Source organism: Heterocephalus glaber, unplaced genomic scaffold, assembly GCF_053883595.1.
Source record: "Heterocephalus glaber isolate CG9 unplaced genomic scaffold, H.glaber_assembly_v1.0 deba00000122, whole genome shotgun sequence".
NCBI classification, from domain to species: Eukaryota; Metazoa; Chordata; class Mammalia; order Rodentia; family Bathyergidae; genus Heterocephalus; species Heterocephalus glaber.
This window is the reverse complement of record NW_028258138.1, coordinates 70,174,262-70,197,980: the sequence shown is the minus strand read 5'-3', so window position 1 is coordinate 70,197,980 and position 23,719 is coordinate 70,174,262. Positions and strand designations below refer to the sequence as shown.

The following is a 23,719-nucleotide window of genomic DNA, read 5'->3' as shown; positions in this document are numbered from 1 at the left end:
GGTGAGAGATATAGATCTAGTATTAGTCTTTGGCAAGTTGAAACCCACTTTCTCCAGCACCATTTATTAAAGAGACTATCTTTTCTCCAGCGAGGGTGTTTGGCTCCTTAGTCAAAAATGAGGTGTCTGAGTGTGTCTGGAGGTGTTTCTGCATCTTCTAATCTGTTCCACTGGTCTTCAGGTCTGTTTCTTTTTCAGTACCACACTGTTTTTATCACAGTAGCTTTGTAGTAGAGTTTCAAGTTGGAGGTTGTAATAACCCCTGCCATGTCTCTGTTACCTAGAATTGCTTTTGCTATTCTGGGTCTCTTCTTGTTCCAAATGAATTTTTGGATTGTTTTCTCAAGGTCCTTGAAGTATGCTGCTGGGATTTCAATTGAGATTGCATTAAATCTATATAGCAGTTTTGGAAGTATGGCCATTTTCACTATGTTGATCCTTCCTACCCAGGAACAAGGGATGTCTTTCCATTTTCTGATATCCCCTTCAATCTCTTTTTTCAAAGTGCTATAGTTTTCAGAGAAGAGGTCTTTGATTTCTTTCGTTAGGTTGATTCCTAGGTATTTCAGTTTTTTGGATGCTATTGTGAAAGGAATTGTTTGCCCTATTTCTGTCTCAGTGAGTCTGTCATTCGTGTAGAGGAAAGCTATTGATTTTTGTGTGTTGACCTTGTAACCAGCTACTTTACTGAATTTGGTTATTAAGTCTAGAAGACTTTTGGTGGAGTTCTTGGGGCCTTCTGTGTAGAGTATCATGTCATCTCCAATGGATTAAAGTTTTAAAGATAACGTTAAGATAAAGATGTGAAGCAAATAAACTCATTTACACATAGTGAGTAAAAGTATAAATTGGTATGAATATTTTAGAAAATAATCTGCCCTATCTTCTTTAAATTAACACATTTACCTTATGAGCTAGAAAATCCATTTCTAAGTTATACACAATAAAAATATGTGTACATTTATACCAAGAAATGTGTAAAAATATCCATGGTAGCATTTTTTGTAATTATTCAAACATTCATCAGGAGTACAAAGGATGATGAGTAAGTTGTATATTCCTGCAATGGAATGCTAATCAGCCATGAAAAGAAACAAGCTACAGTTACACCCAGCAATGTGGATGAAACCCATAATGCCAAATAAAAAAGCCAATTACAAATATCATGATTTTTAAAAGTTCAAAATTAGGAATAAGTATAGTGTTAAAAGTCAATACAGTATTTTTTGCCTTTGGGAGAACAGAAAGGGTAATAATTATGAGGTGGAATTTTGAATTACTGTAATGTTCTCTTTTTTGACTTGAGTTACAACTACATTGATGTTTTCTTTGTGATAATTCACCAAGCTATCCATTTATAATTTGTGTACTTAAAAAGAAACTTTCCTAGCCAAGATTATTTTTTTAAAGCAATTATCAGGAATCTATAATTGTAGGAGTCATGAGTAGAAAGTGGCTATGTCTTAGGAGAACTATTGAACACAAGAATAGTCAACTTCCAAACATCTTTACATAATTTCAAATGTTGTAGACAGAATATGTTCCCCCCAGATTCGTGTGTTGGAGCCCTACCCACAGTATGACTGGATTTTGAGACTGAGTTTCCTGAGTTAAATGAGATTAAATGAGGTCTAAGGCAGAGCCCTAATCTAATAGGGCTGGAGTCTTTATAAGGGGAGGAAAGAGCCAGACTCTGTGCATGCCCAGAGCAGAGGTCTTGTGAGGACATGGCAAAAAGACAGCTGTCTACAGGCCAAAACTAGAGATTCACCAGAAACTATTCCTGACAAAAACTTGATCTTGGACTTTTAGCCTCCTGGACTGTGAGAAAATAAATTTCTTTTGTTTAATCCACTAAGCCTGTGGTATTTTGTAATGGCAGCCTGAGAAGACTAATACATGAAATATTCATATGTGTTCAGCTGCTTCTCAATAATAGTCTTTATTCCATTGATCAAATAACTCCATCAGGATGTATTCTTAAGTTTCCTGTCCCTTTGCTTTCATAAATGTAGCTGAGCATCCACATTTCACTCAGTTGGGATGCTAACAAGATTAGACAGTAATCTGACATAAATCAGTGCCTGATCCTTTTTTCTGCCGTCTTCCCTCACCGCCTAGTAAGGAGCTGGCTTTGGTTTTCCCCCCTGCCTTTTGAAATGATAGTAAACATGTTTTTCCAAGCATTTTGAAGTTTTTCATTGTCCATGGTGAAAGATTGTGTGCCTATGCATGCATGTACACCGTACACACACACACACTATAGGGGGGTGGTGATCACAGTGCTAATCTATGCACAGTGACCTTTGTTTCTGTCTGACTGAGCAGATGTAGGAATTAATCATTGTCACTCCTAGATGGTGCAGCTACAGCTGTCTCCCACTGTCTTGCTGCCCCTGATAAATTTATCACCGTGTTTTGTTTATTGAAAAACATGCCTCAGCACAAAAGAATGGGCAAATCAGAGAGCTTATATAAATACAGTCTTTTAGAAATGTGTTTTTTTCTATGCATCTCTACCTATATACTCTGAATTTTTTAAAAATGGAGGAATAGGAGAGGAAGGAGAGAAAGGAAAGCAAGCCGGTGATGCTCTTTCTGTAACATATGAATAATTAGTTCCCATTCTGAGATTTTTCACATTGGATGGGTGTCATAGCAGTCCAACCTAGGATTACAAAGAATCAATTGTCTTCTGTCTTTCATATCCTTTATGCAGCTCCCTGCCCTCAGTCATAACTATGAGCTTAGTTTCTCCCCCAGAACCAGGGTTACCTTGGGCATGAAAAACAAACATAGCTTGGGTTTTCTTAGTGCTAAATTCATTGTGTAGCAGACCCCTCTACTACCACTTTCCTACCCCCAAGAATTTCCATAACCTTACCATATCTACCTTACAGTGATGTTGATACTGGCCTGGATGGAAATCAAAGCAACCATAATACTTTAAGTATTAAAAGTCAGTCCTGAAAGCCAGTATAAGTTTCCTGAGCCTGGTCTGTTTTCATTACGCCAACATATCTCTCCAAAAAATCAGGTCAGCGTGTCCCAAGGCAGAGGCTAAAGGGGTGAAGCTAGTGCCTGTTCCAAGTCTGTTTATTCCTCTATGGTAGCCCATCCCCTGCCCAGAATCCTAGGACTTGGCATAGATATCCACACCAGCCTAGGCCTCCCTGCCACCACCCCTCACTGACTGGAGCTCTGAGAATTTTCTGCACACTCTGACCGTGCTTGGCAGACTCGTAGTCTTCTCTTTTGTTGACATTCTCTTCCTTGGAATGTTTCCTGGCTTAAGACATCCTTGCATCCTCACTTATTTAATCCCTACATTACCATCCTTTCTATGACCAGATTATGTCCCATTATATGGATATTACACATTATTTAACTATTCATCAACCAATGGATATTTGCTTTCCACTCTTTGTCTGTTATGAGTAATATGTTGCTCTGAACATTTGTGTGCAAGTTTCTGTGTATACATATGTTTTTGCTTGTTTGGGGTATGTACCAGCCTAGTAGAATTGCTGGCTCATGTTGTGACTGTGTTTAACATAAGTTCAGAACTGATTTTTAAAGTGGCCACACCATTTTACCTCTCACCACCAATGACTGGGTGTTCAGTCTCTCTGCATCATCACCAACACTTGCTATTATTTGACTTTTAAATTACAACCATTCTAGTGCATGTAAAATGGCATTTCATTGTGACTTTGATTCGCATTTCCTGGATAACCACATATGTTGTATGTCTTTTCATGTACTTATTGGCGGTATATCTTCTTTGGAGAAATGTCTATTCAAATCTTTTGACAATTTAAAAATTAGATTGTCCTAGAAAATACTGAAATTAGCGGTTCTCAAACTTGGTTCATATCAGAATCTCATAGGGAGCTTTCGGATACCCAGGCTTCATCCCAGAACAATTAAATCAGATGGTAGGACTCACACAATTGTTTAAAAAAAAAAACTCTGGCAGGTGATTGTAATGTTTAAGAATCATTGTTATAATTTGGATGACTGAGCTGATTTTACCAATATAAAAATGCTAAAGGTTTAGAAACTTAGAAATTATTCTAGGCATTTAAAATTGAGAGATTTACCCAAAATGTAAATTTCAAAATGCCTTATCAGATCAAGAGGTTAAGGTGAACTTTATAATAAGGATTTTTGATAGTATGAACATTTTTATATTAGGAATTTTCAAAACACCTATAGTTACAGAAAATGGCCTAGCTGTGGTTTTTTCTTTTCCTCTGGTGTGTAAGAGTTGGTTTTATGAGATATCTGTGGGTGAGGCAATAAATGTGAATGATAGTGACATAGTTAAATCTGTAAGCCAAAAAAATTTACCTCCCTTATTCAGTTAAGGAAACTGAAGAAATATGAATATTATCTAGGAAAATAGATAGGTTTTTCAAAGTATAGAAAAAGGTAAGTTTTTGAAAGTCATAGGAAGATTGCAAACTGTTTTAAGAGACTTTATTAGAAGGATAGAGAAAGAGTGAAGATTTTCTAAATTCCAAGCATACAAAAAAGTGAAGGTCACAATGGTTATTGTTGAGGGAAAATGACAATCTCTCAAAGAATTTAAAAACATTTCCACAGGAAAGCAGTGGGCTCACAGAATATGCCAGTTTAGGTACAAAATAGGAAAAAAGACTTCAAGAAGCACTTTTCAAGATGGCCCAAAACATAAATGGATTACTTAAAATCCATTAAAAGAAAGAAACTAGAATGATAGCAAGGTCTTTTGCTGTAATAGTGGTGCACAGGGAGTGCTCATGTGACAAGAAACAATAGTGTAGATTAATTATATGGCTCTGAATTTATTGAGAAAGATAACAATGATTACTGCACTCAAATTGCCTCCTACGAATGGATCAGTAGTAGTTGATCAAATTTTTTTTTTTTTTTTTTTGGTACCGGGAATTGAACTAGGGTCCTTGTGCTTGCGCAGCTGGTGTGGCAAAACCAGAGCCAAATCCCTGACCCCGATCAAATATTTTTAATGTTTCAAGTAAGGTAGTCAGAATAAATACACATTAATTACTGGAAATTGTTGCTGTTCTTCAGACTTCTGAAACCTTTCAGAAGTTATTCTCTTGGTCATGCCTCTCACTGAGGCCACTGACAAAACCCTTCCTGTGTCATTACCCTCAAGTCTCTTAAAAGAATAATCTTCACTAGCCACCTCCTTATAATCTTCACTAGCCACTTCCTTATCTCCAATTCATTCTTCAATCCATTCTTCTTACTCCATTGAAAAGTCATCAATCTAACTTCTTGCCAAGGTGATTAAATCAACATATCTCTTTTTAGACTCCATCCTTTTAACATTCAGACGTGTTAACATCATTAACCTTCTCCTCTGTTTCTCCTTTCTGAAAGTTTTCCTTAACTTCCACTATATGAATGTACTGGTTATACTTCTCTCCTTCTTATCATCTGCTTTCACTGGTTCTAGAATTTGATATACCCATTTAAGTTTGATATCACCCTGGGTTCAGTCTTGATTTAGTGCTAGGAATCAAACCAGAATAAACATTTCACAAAAGACATGGCCAAAAGATCCATGAAATAAAGCCCACCATCACTAATTATTAAGGAAATGCAAATAAAACCCATAATGAAACATCACCTCGTGTCTATTAGAATGGCTGTTATCCAAAAGATGAAGATAAGTGTTGGTGAGAATGTGGTGATTGTACCCTGTTTGTTGGAATGTAAATAGTATAGCCAGTAGAGAAAGCAGTATAGTGTTTGCTCAAATAATTGAAAAGAGAACTACATATGATCCAGCAATCCCACATCTGGGTATATATCCAAAGGAAGTGAAATCACTACGTGGAAGAGATATATGCACCCTTGAGTTTATTATAGCATTATTCATAATAGCCAAGATATGGAACCAACTTAAGTATCTTTTGACAAATGAGTGTATAAAGAAAATGTGGCATAGTATACAACGGAATGCTATTCAGCCTTTTTAAAAATCTTGTCATTGTGACAACATGGATGAACCTGGATGACATTATTCTAAGTGAAATAAGCAAGACACAAAAAGACAAATACTGAATTGTTTCATATATGGAATCGAAAGAAGTTAAACTTATAAAAGTAGAAAGTGGAATGGGGATTGCCACACTAGGGTTGGGGTGGAGGTGCAAATGAGAAGACGTTGGTCTGTGGAGAGACTCTGGCCTGAGGAGGATTGAAATGAGTGCAAGGATGAAGGGACCCCTGAAGCAATTGCACAGGGCTCCTGGAATGCATGGTTAAAGATTAAAGCAGATGAGGCCAGGGATTTAGCTTAGTGGTGCCACCTGTCTTGCAAGTGCAAGGTCCTGAGTTCAATCCCTGGTACCAAAAAAAAAAAAATGATTAGACCAGAGGAGCAGAATTAGAAACAAAGTTACTCTTAGAGATGTTTACTCCCGCCATTGTGTTCCTCATGCCCAGGTATGCTTACTTAGCAGATCATCCTGTTCCTTCCTTTTCCTCTGACCAAAACTCTTACACAAATGTTTTTCTTCTGCACCTTTGTTCACGCATCCTTAGGTTCCAAATAAAAGGCCAGGCCCATTAGGATGTAGCTCAAGGGGGCCTCACCTTCCTTGCAAGTACAGGGTCCTCAGTTGATCCCTGGTACAGAAAAAAAGAAAGCCAGCGGTTTCTCAGATCAGCACTGTTTTCCTGAGACATTCTCACAGTGATGAGTCTCGGGAAAGCAGTCCCTCTGGGCCTCTTCGAGTTTAAACTGAACTTCAGCTGGAGTAATTTTTCATCCTCTGTGCTGCCATGGTTGCACCCTGACATTGGTCAAGTCAAAGGGTGAAAAGTGTTGGTTAGAATGAATAAACTCTAGAGAATTACGATACAGCATGGTTACAGTAGCTAATAATTTTATACTTTAAGATTGCTAAAAGAGTGTATCTGAAATGTTCTCATCACAAAAAATATGTGAGCTTGGGCCGAGGATTTAGCTCAGTGGTTTCGCCGCCTGCTGCGCAAGCTCAAGAACCCGAGTTCAAATCCCTGGTACCAAAAAAAAAAAAATATGTGAAGTGATGGACATACTAATGAGCTTGATTTAATCAGTTTACATACTGTACATATATCAAAATATGATAGAATACACAATACATATACAATATTAATTATACTTTAATAATGCTGGCAATGAACTAGGAACAACCCAAATGTCCTTCAATAGGTAAATGGATAAACTGTGGGACATTCTACAATGGAATACTATCCAGTAATAAAAATGGATCCTTTTAATCTTATCTTACTACCTGCATAATCTTGTCTTACTACGTTACCTAAGTAGAAAAATATGCCCATATGATACTAATTATATTATAAATTTTGATCATTCAAGGGCACTTCAGGATTCTTGAGTACTTCAAACTTATAAAATCAGCTCTTGGAACATATAACTCCTGTTGGAGCCTAGAGCAGGCATTTCCAGGCCATTGCTGGGGCCAATGCTAAGAGACAATAGACAGTAACAGAAACCAAGAACCCAAAGCCAGTAGTACCAAGAATTCAGTTAGGAGCTCCAGCCAGTGGGTAAATCCGAGAGGCATGATAGAAAGTCTGCCAAGGTCCAAGGTCCAAGCCAGCAGGCAGAATCTGAGAGCAGTGGGCAAAATTTAGCAGGATGAACTGAAGGTTTTGTGTACTCCACAGGACTCAAGACCTCCTTGTCTCCTCTCAATAACACTGCCAGCCAAATGGAACCTTTGTGGAGCGTCAGTTGAGGAGGCAGGTGAAAACCCTTAGTCTGTCAGTACTGTAGCATGTTAGAAACCAGAGGCAGAAAGGCCGCTGGCAGAGGTTCATTAATCAGGAGAGAGACAGGGTGCTAGGGAGCCGAGTCTTTAGGCAGAAGTGAAAGAACACTGGAGGAAACTAAAGTCAGAACATCTGCTGAGCTGTCCCAATGTGGTCCCTATCTGGCTGCAAAATCCGGTGAAAATCCCATCATCTTCAGATGAAGGAGTCAGAGCAGGTTTTCTGGTCTGGTATGGATTGGTTTGGTTTGGTTTTGTTTATAGGTCAGGAGTTTAAGCTGTGACCCTTGGGACCCTGGCAGTCCAACCCTGCTGATGTAACTGGTGGAGGTAGAATGGTGAGGAGCAAGCAAGCCTGCCTCTGCAGCATGCTTTCCTTTACCACTTCTGAATCTTGAATCTCTATGACCACTCTAAGTCTAATTATTGCTTCAGTTTAGCCAACATTTAATGAGTTACTACTAGATTCAAAGCCCCATAGAAGTGCTGATGGAGAGGGACAAGGATGGGTCAAACTCAGTCTCAGAATTATGAATTCCTGGATTCTGGCCTGGTGCCAAGTGATTCTGGCAGTGCATTGTTTAGGATTCCTCTCAGATCCTACACCAAGGCCCAATTTTCTACTGCAAACCTGAGGGTGAGGAGGGGAAAGAGGGAAAAGAAACTTTCTGGTATGGCAGGTGCATCTTTCCTGCCTCAGAAAGATGGACAAGATGATAAAATTCTGGTCCAGCACAGACTCCTTGTGATTAGAAGTTTCCTATGGCCAATTGTGCTTGTGCTTTGTGCCCTACTTAAAATCAGGGCATCTGCTCTGCTGTTTTTGGAAGTCCAACAAATCTCCTGTTAGGAACTGCTCAAGGCCTTTTCCCACAGTAGAGAAAAAGAAGTTGAAATTACTGCCTCATAATTACAACACATGCCTGGATTGTAACCTTAGGGTCTGATTGTGTCTACTCCCCATACCCTCAGGTCCTACATTTAAACCAAATTTACATAAAATACAGAAAAATACATTTGGAAACTAATTTTTTTAAAAATGTAGAATATTACCATAATACTCACAAGTAAAGCTGTACAAGTTTCCTTTCCAGGAAGGATAATCTTTGGGACTTTTACTGTTCTTCATCACCAGTGTACCATGAACTTATCAGTAGGCTTTTTCGCTACTATCCCAAAACTTGGCCTGTTATAATGAGGTAGTGGGCATTTGGTGTTTTATCTAAATTTTCATATTTCAGCTTTTAAAATAATTTCAAAGATACATTTTTAATTGGTCCATAGTTCTGTTTATAGCCTAGGCTATGAATTCTGAAGTGTGTACAATGCAAATGTATATGTATATTCATATATAAATATACATATATTCACAAATAGGGATTTTGTTATATGGCTCAGTGGATGGTGGGAAAACCAATTTAGTATTAAATTAACATTTTATTCTACTTTAAGAGAGAAATGGAAGGAAATAGTTTCTGCAGTGAAAAGATCAGAAAGAAGGAGGTGGTGGTCTGATGCACTGAGAGCAGAAACTGCTTCTTTGCCTTCCTGTCTCCATTTCTTCAGACCTTGATAAGCTGACAAGGAAGTGATGAATTAATGTTTGACACAGGATGACCACGAATGAGAAAATAAGCAGTAAAGCATGGAGACACTGAGGTCCTTGGTGAGAGGGAAACTTGAGGGCAGGATATTTAGCAAGTTTTCTTTTGTACTTAATAGCTGAATATTTTATTTGGAGGATTGATTGACTTATAACCATGTCAGCCTGTTGTTCTTGGTTCAGGAAGAGAGGCAGAAATGTAGAGTGGCTGGCTTATTAATAAGTCTGGAGTAGGGAAAAGAACTTGCCTCTGGAGTAATTTGAGAAAGGAAGGGTTAGAAGGTCCCTTAGATTTCATCAGGTCCAGCCACTGCTAACCATTTAGCAAGGCTGTTGGCAGAAGGTTGTCTTTGTTATTCCTCCAGGTCCTTACCAGCTTCAGCATCTGAACTGACAGAGTAGTGGGTAGGGAGCTCACTCTCTCCATCTAAAATAAAGCTATGGAAGTGATTAGGGTTATAGGAAAGGAGGCAAATTTAGAGAAGCCAGGCTGACAGGGGCAGTGCTAGGTGTTTTAACTCAGGACAAAAAATCATTTATTGGCTTCAGGGATGTAAAAAGTCATGTTAAAAAAAAAAAAGAAGTCAAGTTTTAGTCCAAGATCAGCAGGTTTTCTGAAGCCCAGGAGAGGCCAGTGCGTTGTTAACTTCAGATGCATATGTCAGCTGAGAGTTGGAAATCTGTGTGACCGTGAAGCATCCATCAAATGCTTGACAAAGGCTGTTGTCATATCTCTGGGCCTGCATGGCACTTGACACATGATGTAAGGAACTTATTGGACAAAAGAATTTCCTAGGAGAATTCTCCAGGAAGAATCCAGGCAGTGGAAAGGAATCTTAAAATGGCTTGATCACATTGCAGATGTTGAACATATATGTGCTCATGCATATGTGAATAAGTACTCCCTTAGATGCCATACTTGTGCAGAAACAAAGACACTGGGAATGCAAAAGTCTTCATGGACTTCCCACGAAGATTCTTTCATTTTTTTTAGACTCCTTTCAACACCATGCTGAGAGGGAAGCTGAGGAGGGGCTCACTCACAAGGCTTTTTACTAAGAGTGTAGAGTATATGAATTTGCCAGGTGAGCAAAACCCAGTGTCTGTGCAAATCTATAGCAGTCAGAGCTTCCAAAATACCTCTGGCTTTTTGTGTTCGTTAATGCCAGGAACTTCTAAACCATTATAGGGAAGTCCATGGGGATCTCCCTGAAACATTACCCAGAATGTGTCCCTTTTGTCTTTACACACAGACACTGAGCCAACTTGTGACTACCCCTGCCCTCCCCCCACACACCCCAGGAGTCAACTTGGGATAGAACCCAGGGCCTTTGCACTGAGCTATACCTCTAGCCTTTTTTTGTTTATTTTGAAGTGTGGTCTTGCTAAGTTACTAAATTTTTCAGGCTGGGCTCAATCTCATAGTCCTCTTGCCTCAGCCTCTCAGAATGCTTGGATTACAGGCATGTGCCACCACAGCCAGCTTGTGAGTCTTGAACTCTCAGAGATTTCTGGTACTTTAGAGCCATGTGGCTTACCTACTGGTACTTAGTCCCCATCCCATGCAAGCATTAAGGATTACAGGAATTACCTAATAGAGGAGAGCTTTGCCAGGTAAAAATGAGATTAGGGAATATGACCAGCAAAGGAAAAAGATATGGATCTTCCGTCTCTATTAATAATTTATTCATTCAACAAATAGTTTGGAACACTTACCATTTCTAGAGACAGTGCTAGGGATGGATAAATATAGATGAATCAGAAACAGCCTGACTTTTGCAGAATATAAAGTGTCTAGTGGGACATACTTAAAGAAGTAGTACTGTAACATGACAATTTACTGATGCACACATATCACAGGGTTTTACAGAGAATGTCACCAAACTTAGACTTAAGGGCATTATCCAGAGAGATATGCTTTTATATCTTTGCATTGAAAGCAAATGTAGCTGTGCACGCCCTACCGAGGTTCTGAGTCACGAGGAAGATGCCGAATCACCTCACTGCAGACCAGCAGGTCTGCCCACACCCTACCAAGGTCCCCAGTCCCGCGGAACACGCCGAATCAGCCCGCTGCAGACAGGCAGGTCTGTGCACGCCCTACCGAGGTCCTGAGTCACGCGGAAGACACCGAATCACCCCACTGCAGACAGGCAGCCACCTGATTCCACGTTACCAAGGCGCAGAGGACACCAGACCACCAAACCAAGGTACTGAGTCCCACTGTTCCCGGCCCAGAGGTAGGGGCTTCTGAGCCGTCATCCCACTGCTCCTGGTCCAGAGGAAGGGGCTTCCCTGTCACCATCCCTCCCGCTCCTCCCAGCCCAGAGGAAAGGGCTTTTGGGCCACCATCCCTCCCACTGCTCCTGGCCCAGAGGGAGGGGCTTCTGAGCCACCATCCCACTGCTCCTGATCCAGAGGAAGGGGTTTCCCGGCCAACATCCCTCCGGCAGCTCCCAGCCCACAGGAAAGGGCTTTTGGGTCACCATACCTACCGCTGCTCCCGGCCCCTGTCCCACCTCACCCAGCTCAGAGGAGATAATCCATGCAGGTGCTAACAGACCCCCTCCCCAGTCGAAATGAGAAAACACGTAAATAAGTCTCAAAACCAGACCTCCAGATCACCTACAGCAACCCCAAAGGGAAATGAGATGGAACCCTCTGATACTCAACCACCTGGACCCACTGAACTGGCAACAAAAGGGGATCTGGAAAAAATGAAATCAGAAATAATTTCTCAGATAACAGGAGAAATTGTGCCCTTAGTGCAAGACATGATTAATAAATCTAGAGAGGAGCTCAGGAACATGATGGAATCCCAACATAAGAAACAAATGGAATCCATAAAACAGAGGCAAATAGATTTCCAGGACATGAAAAACTCCACTGAAAGTCTACACAGCAGAATGAGCCAATGTGAGGACAGAATTTCAGATATAGAACATAAGATTGCAATTAGTGACCAGGAAAAGAAAAATTGCTTCAAAATGATAAGGGAACATGAGAAATCAATCCAGCAGCTGCTAGATGATGCAAAGAAGAATAACATAAGACTGATTGGGCTCAATGAAGAAACAGGAGAGAGTGGAGATGACATAAAAAATCTCTTCACCGAAATAATGGCAGAAAACTTCCCAAGTAGGGGAAAAGAGCTTGACATACAGATAAGTGAGGCATATAGGACTCCAAATAGCCTTGATCAAAAAAAATCTACACATAGGCACATAATTGTTAAGATTCCAGAAATTCAACAGAAGAACAAAGTTCTACAAGCAGTTAGAGAAAAGAAACAAATCACATACAAAGGAAAGCCCATCAGAAACACAGCAGATTTCTCAACACAAACCATCAAGGCAAGAAGAGCTTGGAGTGACATATTCCAAGGCCTAAAAGAAAACGGCCTCCAACCCAGATTGATGTACCCTGCAAAATTATCTTTCAAAATGGATGGAAAAATAAGATACTTTCATGACAAAGAGCACCTTAGGAACTTCGTGAATACCAAACCAGCACTCCAAAGAATTTTACACAATATCCTAGGAAGAGACATTGAGGATCACAACCCCAGGAAGCAAAGCAGAATGAACCCATCTGGCATGACAAGAAATTAAATGGAAAGGGGGAGAACCCAACAAACAGAAAAAGTCATGGCAATGACAAGTCAATACGTTTCCGTTATAACCATCAATATTAATGGTCTCAATTCACCAATCAAAAGAAATAGACTGGCAGAATGGGTCAAGAAGCAAAATCCAACAATATTCTGCATACAAGAAACACACTTCATTCAAAGTGAAACTCATAGACTGAAAGTTAAAGGGTGGAAAACAATACTGCATGCGACAGGAACCCGAAAAAAAGCAGGAGTAGCTATCCTCTTGGCAGATCAAGTAGATTTCAAACCAACACTAAGAGACATGAAGAAGGACACTACATCCTTGTAAAGGGAAGAATCCAAGAGGAAGAGATGACAATCATAAATATCTATGCACCAAACACTAGTGTACCCAACTATATAAAACAAATACTAACAGACATGAAAAGCCATATATGCACTAATACAATGGTAGTGGGGGACCTCAACACCCCACTGTCACAAATAGATAGATCAACTAGACTAAAATAAGTAATGAAATACTAGAACTCAATCAAACTCTTGAACAAATGAACTTAACAGATGTTTACAGAGTCTTCCACCCCACAAAATCAGAATACACATTCTTCTCAGCTGCACATGGGTCATTCTCAAAAATAGACCACATACTCACACATAGAACATGTTTAAGTAAGTGCAAAGGAATTGAAGTTATCCCCTGTACATTATCAGACCATAGTGTGATGAAATTGGAGACCCATAGCAAAAGAAACTCAAAAAATTTCATAAACACATGGAAATTGAACAACACACTTCTGAATAACCAATGGGTCACAGAGGAAATTAAAGAAGAAATCAGACAGTTCCTTCCATTAAATGACAACGACAATACAACATATTAGAATCTATGGGACACAATGAAAGCAGTCTTACGAGGGAAATTCATAGCAGTGAATACGCACATTAGGAAAACAGAACGAGCCCAATTAAACAACCTGATGCTGAACCTCAAGCTTCTAGAAAAAGAAGAGCAGGACAACCCCAGAGCTCATACAAGGGAGGAAATTATAAAGATCAGAGGAGAAATCAATGCAATGGAGACTAAGAGAACGATACAAAAAAATCAATGAAGCCAAGAGTTGGTTCTTTGAAAGAATCAACAAAGTTGATAAACCTTTAGTCAACCTTGTCAGAAAAAGGAAAGAAAAGGCCCAAATCCCTGCAATTAGGAATGAAAAGGGTGAAATGACAACAGACCCAGCAGAAATCCAGAGGATCATCAATACCTACTTCCAGAACCTATACGCCAATAAGATGGACAACACAGAAGAAATGGACAGATTCCTAGATACATATGAATTACCAAAGTTGAATGAAGAAGACCTAAAAATTCTGAACAACCCAATATCAACCAATGAAATTGAAAATGTAATTAAAAACTTATCAAGTAAGAAAAGCCCAGGCCCTGATATCTTCATTGCTGAATTCTACAAGATATTTAGAGAGGAACTGCTGCCACTACTGTTTAAACTCTTCAATGAAATTGAAAGGGAAGCAATACTCCCAAATTCATTCCTGCAAGCAAGCATCACCTTGATCCCCAAAGCAGAGAAAGACCCAACTGAAAAAGAGAAGTATAGGCCAATCTCACTAATGAACATAGATGCAAAAATCCTTAATAAGATAATGGCAAACAGAATGCAGAAGATCATCAAGAAGATCATACACCCTGATCAAGTGGGATTCATCCCAGGGATGCAGGGATGGTTGAATATATGCAAATCAATCCATGTAATACACTATATCAATAGAGCCAAGGACAAAAGCCATATGATTATCTCCATAGACACAGAAAAAGCATTTGACAAAATCCAACATGCGTTTTTGATAAAAACCCTACAAAAAATTGGAATAGATGGTCTCTACCTCAAACTGATAAAAGCCATCTATGAAAAACCAACAGCCAGCATCATACTAAATGGTCACAAACTGAAATCCTTCACACTCAAATCAGGAACAAGACAAGGATGTCCACTATCACCACTCTTGTTCAATATAGTTCTGGAAACATTAGCCATGGCAATTAGACAAGAGAAAGAAATAAAAGGAATAAAGATAGGAAAGGAAGAAGTCAAATTGTCATTATTTGCAGATGACATGATACTCTATATAGAAGACCCCAAGAACTCCACCAAAAGTCTTCTAGACTTAATAACCAAACTCAGTCAAGTAGCTGGTTACAAGGTCAACACACAAAAATCAATAGCTTTCCTCTACACGAATGACAGACTCACTGAGAGAGAAATAGGGCAAATAATTCCTTTCACAATAGCATCCAAAAAACTGAAATACCTAGGAATCATCCTAACAAAAGAAATCAAAGACCTCTTCTCTGAAAACTATGGCACATTGAAAAGAGAGATTGAAGATGATATCAGAAAATGGACAGACATCCCCTGCTCCTAGGTAGGAAGGATTAATAGAGTGAAAATGGCCATACTTCCAAAACTGCTATATAGATTTAATGCAATTCCAATTGACATCCCAGCAGCATACTTCATGGACCTTGAGAAAACAATCCACAAATTCATTTGGAACAAGAAGAGACCCAGAATAGCAAAAGCAATTCTAGGTAACAGAGACATGGCAGGGGGTATCACAATCCCCAACCTGCAACTCTACTACAAAGCTACTGTGATAAAAACATCAGGGTACTGGCAAAGAAACAGACTTGAGGACCAGTGGAACAGATTAGAAGATGCAGAAACAACGCCAGACACACTCAGCCATCTCATCTTCGACAAAGGAGCCAAACACCCTCACTGGAGGAAAGATAGCCTCTTTAATAAATGGTGCTGGAAAAATTGAGCTTCAACTTGCCAAAGATTAAAACTAGACCTATATCTCTCACCATGCACTAAACTAAAATCAAAATGGATTAAAGATCTAAATATTAAAATAGAAACTCTGAACCAGTTGGAACAGAGGTTAGGTAGAACCCTTGAAGACATCGGTGTAGGAAAAGATTTTTTATGAACAAAACCTCAGTTGCCTGTGAACTAGCACAAACAATCAACAAATGGGATCTCTTCTTATTAAAAAGCTTCTGCACAGCAAGAGAAACCACCAGCAGTGTGAAGAGACAATCCACAATGTGGGAAAAAATCTTCACCTGCTCTTCCTCAGACAAAGGTCTACTATCTCGAATTTATAAAGAACTTAAAAAGATCAGACCTCCCAAATTTAAAGACCCAATCCAAAAATGGGCATCTGAAATGAACAGACATTTCTCAAACAAAGAAGTAGAAATAGCAAATAAATACATGAAAAAATGTTCAACATCACTGGTCATTCGAGAGATGCAAATGAAAACAACACTGAGATTCTATTTCACTCCAGAAAGAATGGCTGCTATCATGAAATCAACCAATAACAAATGCTGGCGGGGCTGTGGGGAAAGAGGAACCCTGCTCCACTGCTGGTGGGAGTATAGACTGGTGCAAGCACTGTGGAAATCAGTATGGAGATACCTCAAAGAACTAGGACTGGAAATCCCATTTGACCCCGCTATTCCACTGCTGGAGATCTTCCCCAAAGAATTAAAAGACTCATACCACAGTGATATATGTGTACCCATGTTCATAGCAGCACAGTTTGTAATAGCTAAAACTTGGAAACAGCCCAAATTCCCATCAACTGGAGACTGGATAAAGAAAATGTGGTTTTTTTATAAAATGGAGTACTACTGAGCCATAAAAAATGAGAAATTAGAGACATTTATAGCTAAGTGGATGCACATTGAGGCAATACTCTTAAGTGAAATAAGTAGGACACAGATGTGTAAATACTGAATAGTTTCTCTGGTGTGAGAAACTGAAAGTGTAAATAAGGACTAAATGTATAATAGGTCATGTGAAATAGGAAGAAAAGGGGCAAAGGGGAAGGAAGTGGGAGGACTAAGGGAAAGGATAGAAGGGAATGGGATTAATATGAGAAAATGGAAAAATAGGAACAAAATTCTTGTAAATAGGGAGGGCTGGAGGGGTTGAAGGGAGGGCTGGGCAAGGGTAAAAAACAAGAACCAAGAGAGACTATGTAACGGTGCAAATTTCCAATGATGAATGTCATTATATTGTATACCTAAAATGTACCAATGATTAGAATGAATAATCGATAATGTAAAATAGGAAGAAAAGGTCCAAAGTGGTAGGGGTAGTGGGAGGCACAGGGGAAAGGAAAGAAGGGAAAGGAAAAAATGCTGAGAAATGGAAAAAATGGAAATAAAGTCTTTGTAAATAGGGAAGGGTGGAGGACATGAAGGGAGGGCTAGGAATGGGGAAAAAATAAGAACCAAGATGCATCATGTAAAGGTACAATTCCCAATGAGAAATGTAATTGTGTTGTATACCTACAATGTACCAATAAAAGAATTTAATACAAAAAAAAAGAAAGCAAATGTAGAGAAATGTAATGTAGAGAAACAAAGAAAAAGCTTGACGGCTCAATTTTCATAGAAACAGTTTGCAAAACTGTCTAATTTTTTCCTTCATTAGTCAGCTGCCTGGATGTAAAAGCAGACAATGGGCTGTAATTCTTACTTGAGTTTTATTGGGTAGATGTTGTTAAGAGTTCAGATGACCAACCAGAGGTTTGAAATTAGATGGAGAAAAGAAAAAATAGATTGTAAGGAAGCAAAGAACCAAGGAAATAGAAGTGTATAGGCTGTCAATGAGAAAAGGTGTCAGAAGTAAGCATATGAGAGAAGACTCATTCTTTCATCAAATGTTTCATGAGTGCTTTTAATGTCCAGGTAAGAGTTTAGTAATGGGAGTTCATTATGAACAATTCTAATTGGGAAAAGACAACAAACAACAACAACAACAATAAGTAAATTGTGTACGATGTTAAAATGCAATAAGTACTATGGTGGGATGGGGAGGAGGGAATAAAGCAGGATAAGGATTTGGAATTCTGGGACAAGGGTATAATTTTAAGTGGAAATATTGTAGCCTTGTTTGAGAAGCTAACATTTGAACAACATTTGAAGAGAGGGAATGAGCCACGCAGGTATTTGGATTGAAATATCCACACAGGGAAAGTACCACTTCTAAGACCTGAAGTGTGAGTGCCTGCTGTTTTCAGGAATAGCACGAAATCCTGTGTAACTGGAGGGGAATAGGTAATAGGAAGACATGGGGAAGGAAGCAGAAAGACCATGGGGACCGAGTATGTAAGGTTTGGCAGCCCTAGTAGAGACTGGCTTTTCCTCTGAAAAACAGAGCACTGCTGTGGAGTTTTGAGCAAAGAAGTGATATGATCTGTTTACCTTTAATGGCTCATTCTGGATGCTATGTTAAAAATAGACTTTAGGGAAGTTCCAGGGTAGACTAGGGAGACCAGTTAGGAGACTGTGATCAGGTGGTAGCAGCAGAAATGTGAGAAGTGACTGGGTTCTGGATGTATTTGGAGGATATAGCCAACAAAATTTCATGACATATTGGACTAGCAGGTGAGCAAGAGTCAAGGATGACTCCAAGAGTTTTGGTCCAAGCAAATGGAGAGACAAAAGTTCCTGTTATCAGAACTGAGGAAGAATGTGGGAGGAACAAATTGGGAGAGAAGACAAGGAGTTGAGTTTTGGATGGAGTGTAGTCAAAGAACAGCATATTGATGTTTAAAATCCCTCAAGGAGAACCATTTCAAATGATCATAAGACCCAGAGTATGACCATGGGGTGGACATTTGAAGGGGAATAAAGTGAAGTCATTATGATTTAAAAATTTAGAACTCTGAAGGTTGCAAGGTAAGTGAAATCTGCTGGCATGGTCTCCTGAGATGGTGGCCCAGGGAGGATAAGAAGGAGCTGGGCCAGGACCTATGATACAGAGTTTAAATATAAATGTTAGAGGCCCCAGTAATATTAGTTTGAGGTGTGCTGAATTTGAATTGGGTTAAGAGTGACTCAGACAGCAGAAAAAGGCAAATAGAAAAATAATCAGATTTTCAGGAACAATCAGCTAACATTATAATAAAGATGTATGGAGTTTTACATGAGATAGATTTATAATCCAATTGTTGCATAGATCAAAAACAGTGGGCTAGGGCCAGGGATTTAGCTCAGTGGTTCGAACGCCTGCCTTGAAAGCACAAGGACCCGAGTTCGATCTCCGATACCAAAAAAAAAAAAAATAGTGGGCTAAAAAAGAAATTCATCCAATCCTTACCATTTAAAGCTCACTAAAAAGCTTTTTAGAAAGATTCATGTTTGATTTCAGATACACTAATGCTCAATGATCCCTTTTATGTCAACTCATGTACCATATTAGAAAACATGTCATATGACATCTTTAGGAAAGTTTTCTAACAGTCATGGCACACCAGGAAACATGCTCTGCACCAATCTTGGATCATGTTTCCAAACTCAGTACTCCAAATGTGATAGATCTCCAAGGTCAGGAATCAGTATTTGATAAAAGTCTTTAAAACATTGTATCTGTTACAAGATCCCAATGATGAATGTAACTGTATTGTATACCTAAAATGTACCAATAAACTAAATGGAAAAATCATATCTGTGTACTGGTGAATGCCAGGTAAGCATCAAAATTTATTAAAGACTGTTGAAATGATAATTCAGGAATATACAAGTTCTATAGACAGACATTTACCTATATATTGAGAACTTGCATCAAGAAACATTTTGTATTACATTTCCAATATATAAGTGAAAAAGAAGAGATAATGAGATAGTTCTGTAATATTTTTTAAACTCACCTTATTTGAGACTGCCAATCCAGGTTTTTAACTTTTCATAAGTTCAAGTAATGTAGATGGCATTGGCTACCTATAATTAAGTATATAATATTTAAATCTTCTGGTTTTGTGGAAATTATGTATGTGGCTAAATTAAAATATTCAGTTATGTAGGCTTCAGATCTTAGTTCAATGGAAAAAATATAAATGACATTGGTGGTTGAATTCCTACCAAAGTAGCAAGTACATTCCCCAAAGCTAAATAATTTACCTGATGAATTGGAGGTAATTCACTTAGAGGCTTTTCAGGTGTTTTTCAGGTGTCCAAACAAAGAAGGGAAATCATCTAGTCATAGTTTCTTTTCCAAGGAAAGCCTTCAATGAAATTCTCAGGAAAAAAACTGTCAAAACACATACATATATAATTCCAAAGCATGTCTATTTGAACAGTACATTTGCACGAATGCCTGAGATGTGAAGACTGGTATCTCTTTCATCAAAACTAACTGAATTGAGTTCCCCAGCTAAATCATAAAGGGGAAGAATTCAGGATTTCAAGCAATGCTTCATCACTGAAGATTGTGATATTCAAATTTTTTAAAATGCAGAGAAGTAAGAGAGAAACCACCATTCCATGATCTAGACAAAACAGATGTGAGGTTGTGAGAGCCAGGAAGGTGCTTGGTGAGAGAGCCTCCATCCCATAACCATGGCTGTGTGCAGAAGCTCAGGAGTGGCCATGGGAAGAGTGGTCTCACAGGAACCCACCCACTGGTGATGCCACTCCCCAGGCTTTGGACTGCGCCAAGAGGCCACCTCAGGTCAGCAGGGCTCTAACCTAAATCAGTGTCAGCACTGGCTCCTCTAATGTAGCACTTTTCTTTTTCAAATTTTATTAGTACAAATTTGCAGTACATAATGATTAAATTTATCCTGGGGAGTCGGTACATAATACAACTTCTTTTTTTTTCCCTTATCATCCCCTACCTCTCCTCTTCCTTCCTGCTCCTTCCAACTCTTGGTCCCCTTCCCATTTGTAAAAGCTCTATTTTTATCATTTTCCCCTTCAGTTCTTTTTTTTTTAATCACCCTTCATTTTTCTTTAAAAATGCATTATGAAGCTGCTAGTGAGCATCATTCTTATTTATGTAGTTAATATTTACCATATATACGCCTTTCTTACATGGAGAAATAAAGAAACTAAGGAAAAATCACCCTCCAAAAGTCCACAATTTAAAGACTTGGACACCAGACAGATAGATCTGAATGAATAAGTGGCTATATAGGGTAGGGTCAAATCTTAAAGTCAGATACAGAAGACTTAAACTAAATGGTGGAAGAATGTTCCTTTACATATGTCACTGGATAAGTGATAACAGTGGTATTTTAAGAAATTAAGTCTAAAAGCAATGTTCAAGATGCATGAGAGCAGAAACAAATCAGTGTTACCCAGAGCTGACGGTAACACCAAAAAATCTAAAATGTAGCATTTTTGCATCATCTTATAGTTTGCCAAGAGTTTTGATGCATACTTCACTTGACTTTTGCAATAACCCATGATGGTGTAAATAAGAAGATGGTGTCTTCATTCTATGGATGAGGAGACAGAGTCCTAGAACAGTCAAATAGTGGGCTCAAAGTCACACAGCTGTGAGTGGCAAAGCGAGAATTCAAACCTATGACACCTGACTCCAGTCCCATTGTTACTAACATGATTGTGTCCTGGATAAACATGGTAGCAGGAATGGAAAGAGAGGAAAAACTCAGAGAAAGTCTTTGAAATAAGAAGGGGAAGGGAAAGAACTTGGTTGCTGAGTATAGGTGGTAAAGAAACAGAAGGAAAAGATAATTCTTGGGTTTCTTAAAACCTGGAAGATGGTGAAATTCTCATATTATCCCCTGATGTTGGTGACATGCCTACGGTGTGCCAGCCCTGTGCCCAAGCACTTTGCCATATTGCCTTATGTATTAGTCACTTTCCTGCCACTGTGACACAATACCCAACACCCACAACTTAAAGGAGGAGAAGTTTTGACTCACAGTTTCCGTCCATGGTTGGCTATCTCCAAGGCAAAAACATCATGGCAGATGGGCTTGGTGGAGGAAAGCTGCTCATCTCATGACATCCAGGAAGCAGAGAGTCAAAGGAGCAGCCAAGGACAAGAACACGGCTTTCTAAAATGGAAAGGGGATTTGACATGGAAAGAAGAGGGAGGGGAGGAGAAGAAGAAGTAAAAAGGACTAAGATGCAATATGCTCATGTACCAACTCTGCATGATGAATGAATTCATTATGTATCACAAACATGTACTAATAAAGAACATGTCTTTCCAGGTCACACACACCCATGACCCACCTCTTCCAACCAGACCTCACCTCCCAACACATGAGATTTTAGGGGACATTTTAGCTCTAAACCATAACACCTCATTACATTCTCCAACAACTCTTAGAAATTATTCTCTCCATTTTACAAAGGGTGTACATGAATGCTGTTCTCACTTTTAGGGCAGAAAAAAACATTAATGCTTTTACTGCCGGACAAGGTTAATCTCAACACAACTCTGGGCCTGCATCTCAGGGTGGTGGCGTTTGTGTGCATATATTATGAGGCTAACCACTAAGTCGTCATGTTACGCCTGTGGGGGTTTTGACATTTCAAATGTAGCACTTCCAGACTGTTTAATGCCTCTTAGATACTTTATCTGTCCTTAATATAGCTGCACTAAAAAAATGATTTTGCTTTGGCGTTCACCTTTATGGTGCTTGGCCAGATAATTAAGAAACACAGAAAAGAATACTTTCCTTTTCAGTTACTATTTAAAAATGAAAGTATAACTAATAATTATCAAATGACTATTCATATTTGCATTTATGTAGAATACACTATTTAAATTAAAATTCTCTGCAGGGTGTAGTGGTGTATGCCTATAATCCAAACACTCATGATGCTGAGGCAAGAGGATTGCTGTGAGTTTGAGGCCAGCCTGGTCTACATAGTGAGACCCTGTCTCAAAAAAAAAAAAAAAAAAGCTAAAATTCTTAAATACAATTACATTCCTCCTTGTTGCTTGTTATATTTATTTGTTATCCATCACTATATCTGTTGTAAGCCAGATTTTCCGCTTAAATGAACCAATTCACATCCTGAACCTCTGCTGGTGACCAGGGCTTTCTTGAGATCCCTAATCTAGATCACACACCTGTTATCCACATCTCCCTCTGACCTTTCATATGTTCTCTAATCTCATTTAAAACTACTTCTTCAGACACAAAAAAGAAAAACCTGCCCTAATTTCTTGCTTTTGATCCCTGCTTCCTCTTTCTTGGTCAAATACAGAGAGGAAAACAATTTACACATAAAATAAAGTGAACAGTGTATGAAAAAAGAAATCCCAGACCTCTTTCCAAATAGTAGTTGGCCTTACAGCTCATTTCTAAAAGCTCCAAACTATCTCTTTGAGTATGGCCCTGATCATTATTTTTTTTCACTAAGCTGCATATAGTGTCTCTTAGCAACCCCAAGCTTCATGGCCAGCATTCTAACTCCTCTGATACCACCTGTATGTAGGTAGTCAGCTTCTTTTAAAAGACCTGGAGTTATTCAAACAGGAAGTCCCAGAATTTAGTTCTCTTTGAAAATAAATGAAAGAAGCCATACATTTTCACAGGGACGTAAAGTGGTTTCTTCCCAGAGGGAACCTTCACTCTTTGGCTGCATCAGAAACAGTAGTAGGGAGGAAACATGATCTTGCAGATCTTTGACCCCATTACAAAGGGTCATGGCTCTAAGTGTCTTTCTTCCTAATCTCTTCTAGGATTGTGAAGATGTCCAGTCCCAATCTGAACATTGTGACCTTGTTGGGAAGTTGTCTGACTTACAGTAGCGCTTACCTCTTTGGAATTCAAGAGGATTTAGTGGGGAGCTCAATGGAAACTCTCATCCAGGTAGGTGATGTTTTGAATATA

At 39.0% G+C, this 23,719-nt stretch overlaps 1 protein-coding gene across 5 annotated transcripts in view; it reads left to right on the top strand.

Moving 5' to 3' along the window:
- The window catches only part of Gpr156 (G protein-coupled receptor 156), a 133,832-nt gene that overhangs the window by 85,967 nt on the left and 24,146 nt on the right, over nucleotides 1-23,719 (top strand). For all 5 annotated transcript variants that reach the window (XM_087215923.1, XM_004835653.3, XM_021263056.2 and 2 more), the window contains exon 4: nucleotides 23,569-23,698. In XM_087215923.1, the coding sequence (XP_087072049.1) occupies nucleotides 23,569-23,698 (130 nt within the window). The remainder of the gene's footprint in view (nucleotides 1-23,568; nucleotides 23,699-23,719) is intronic.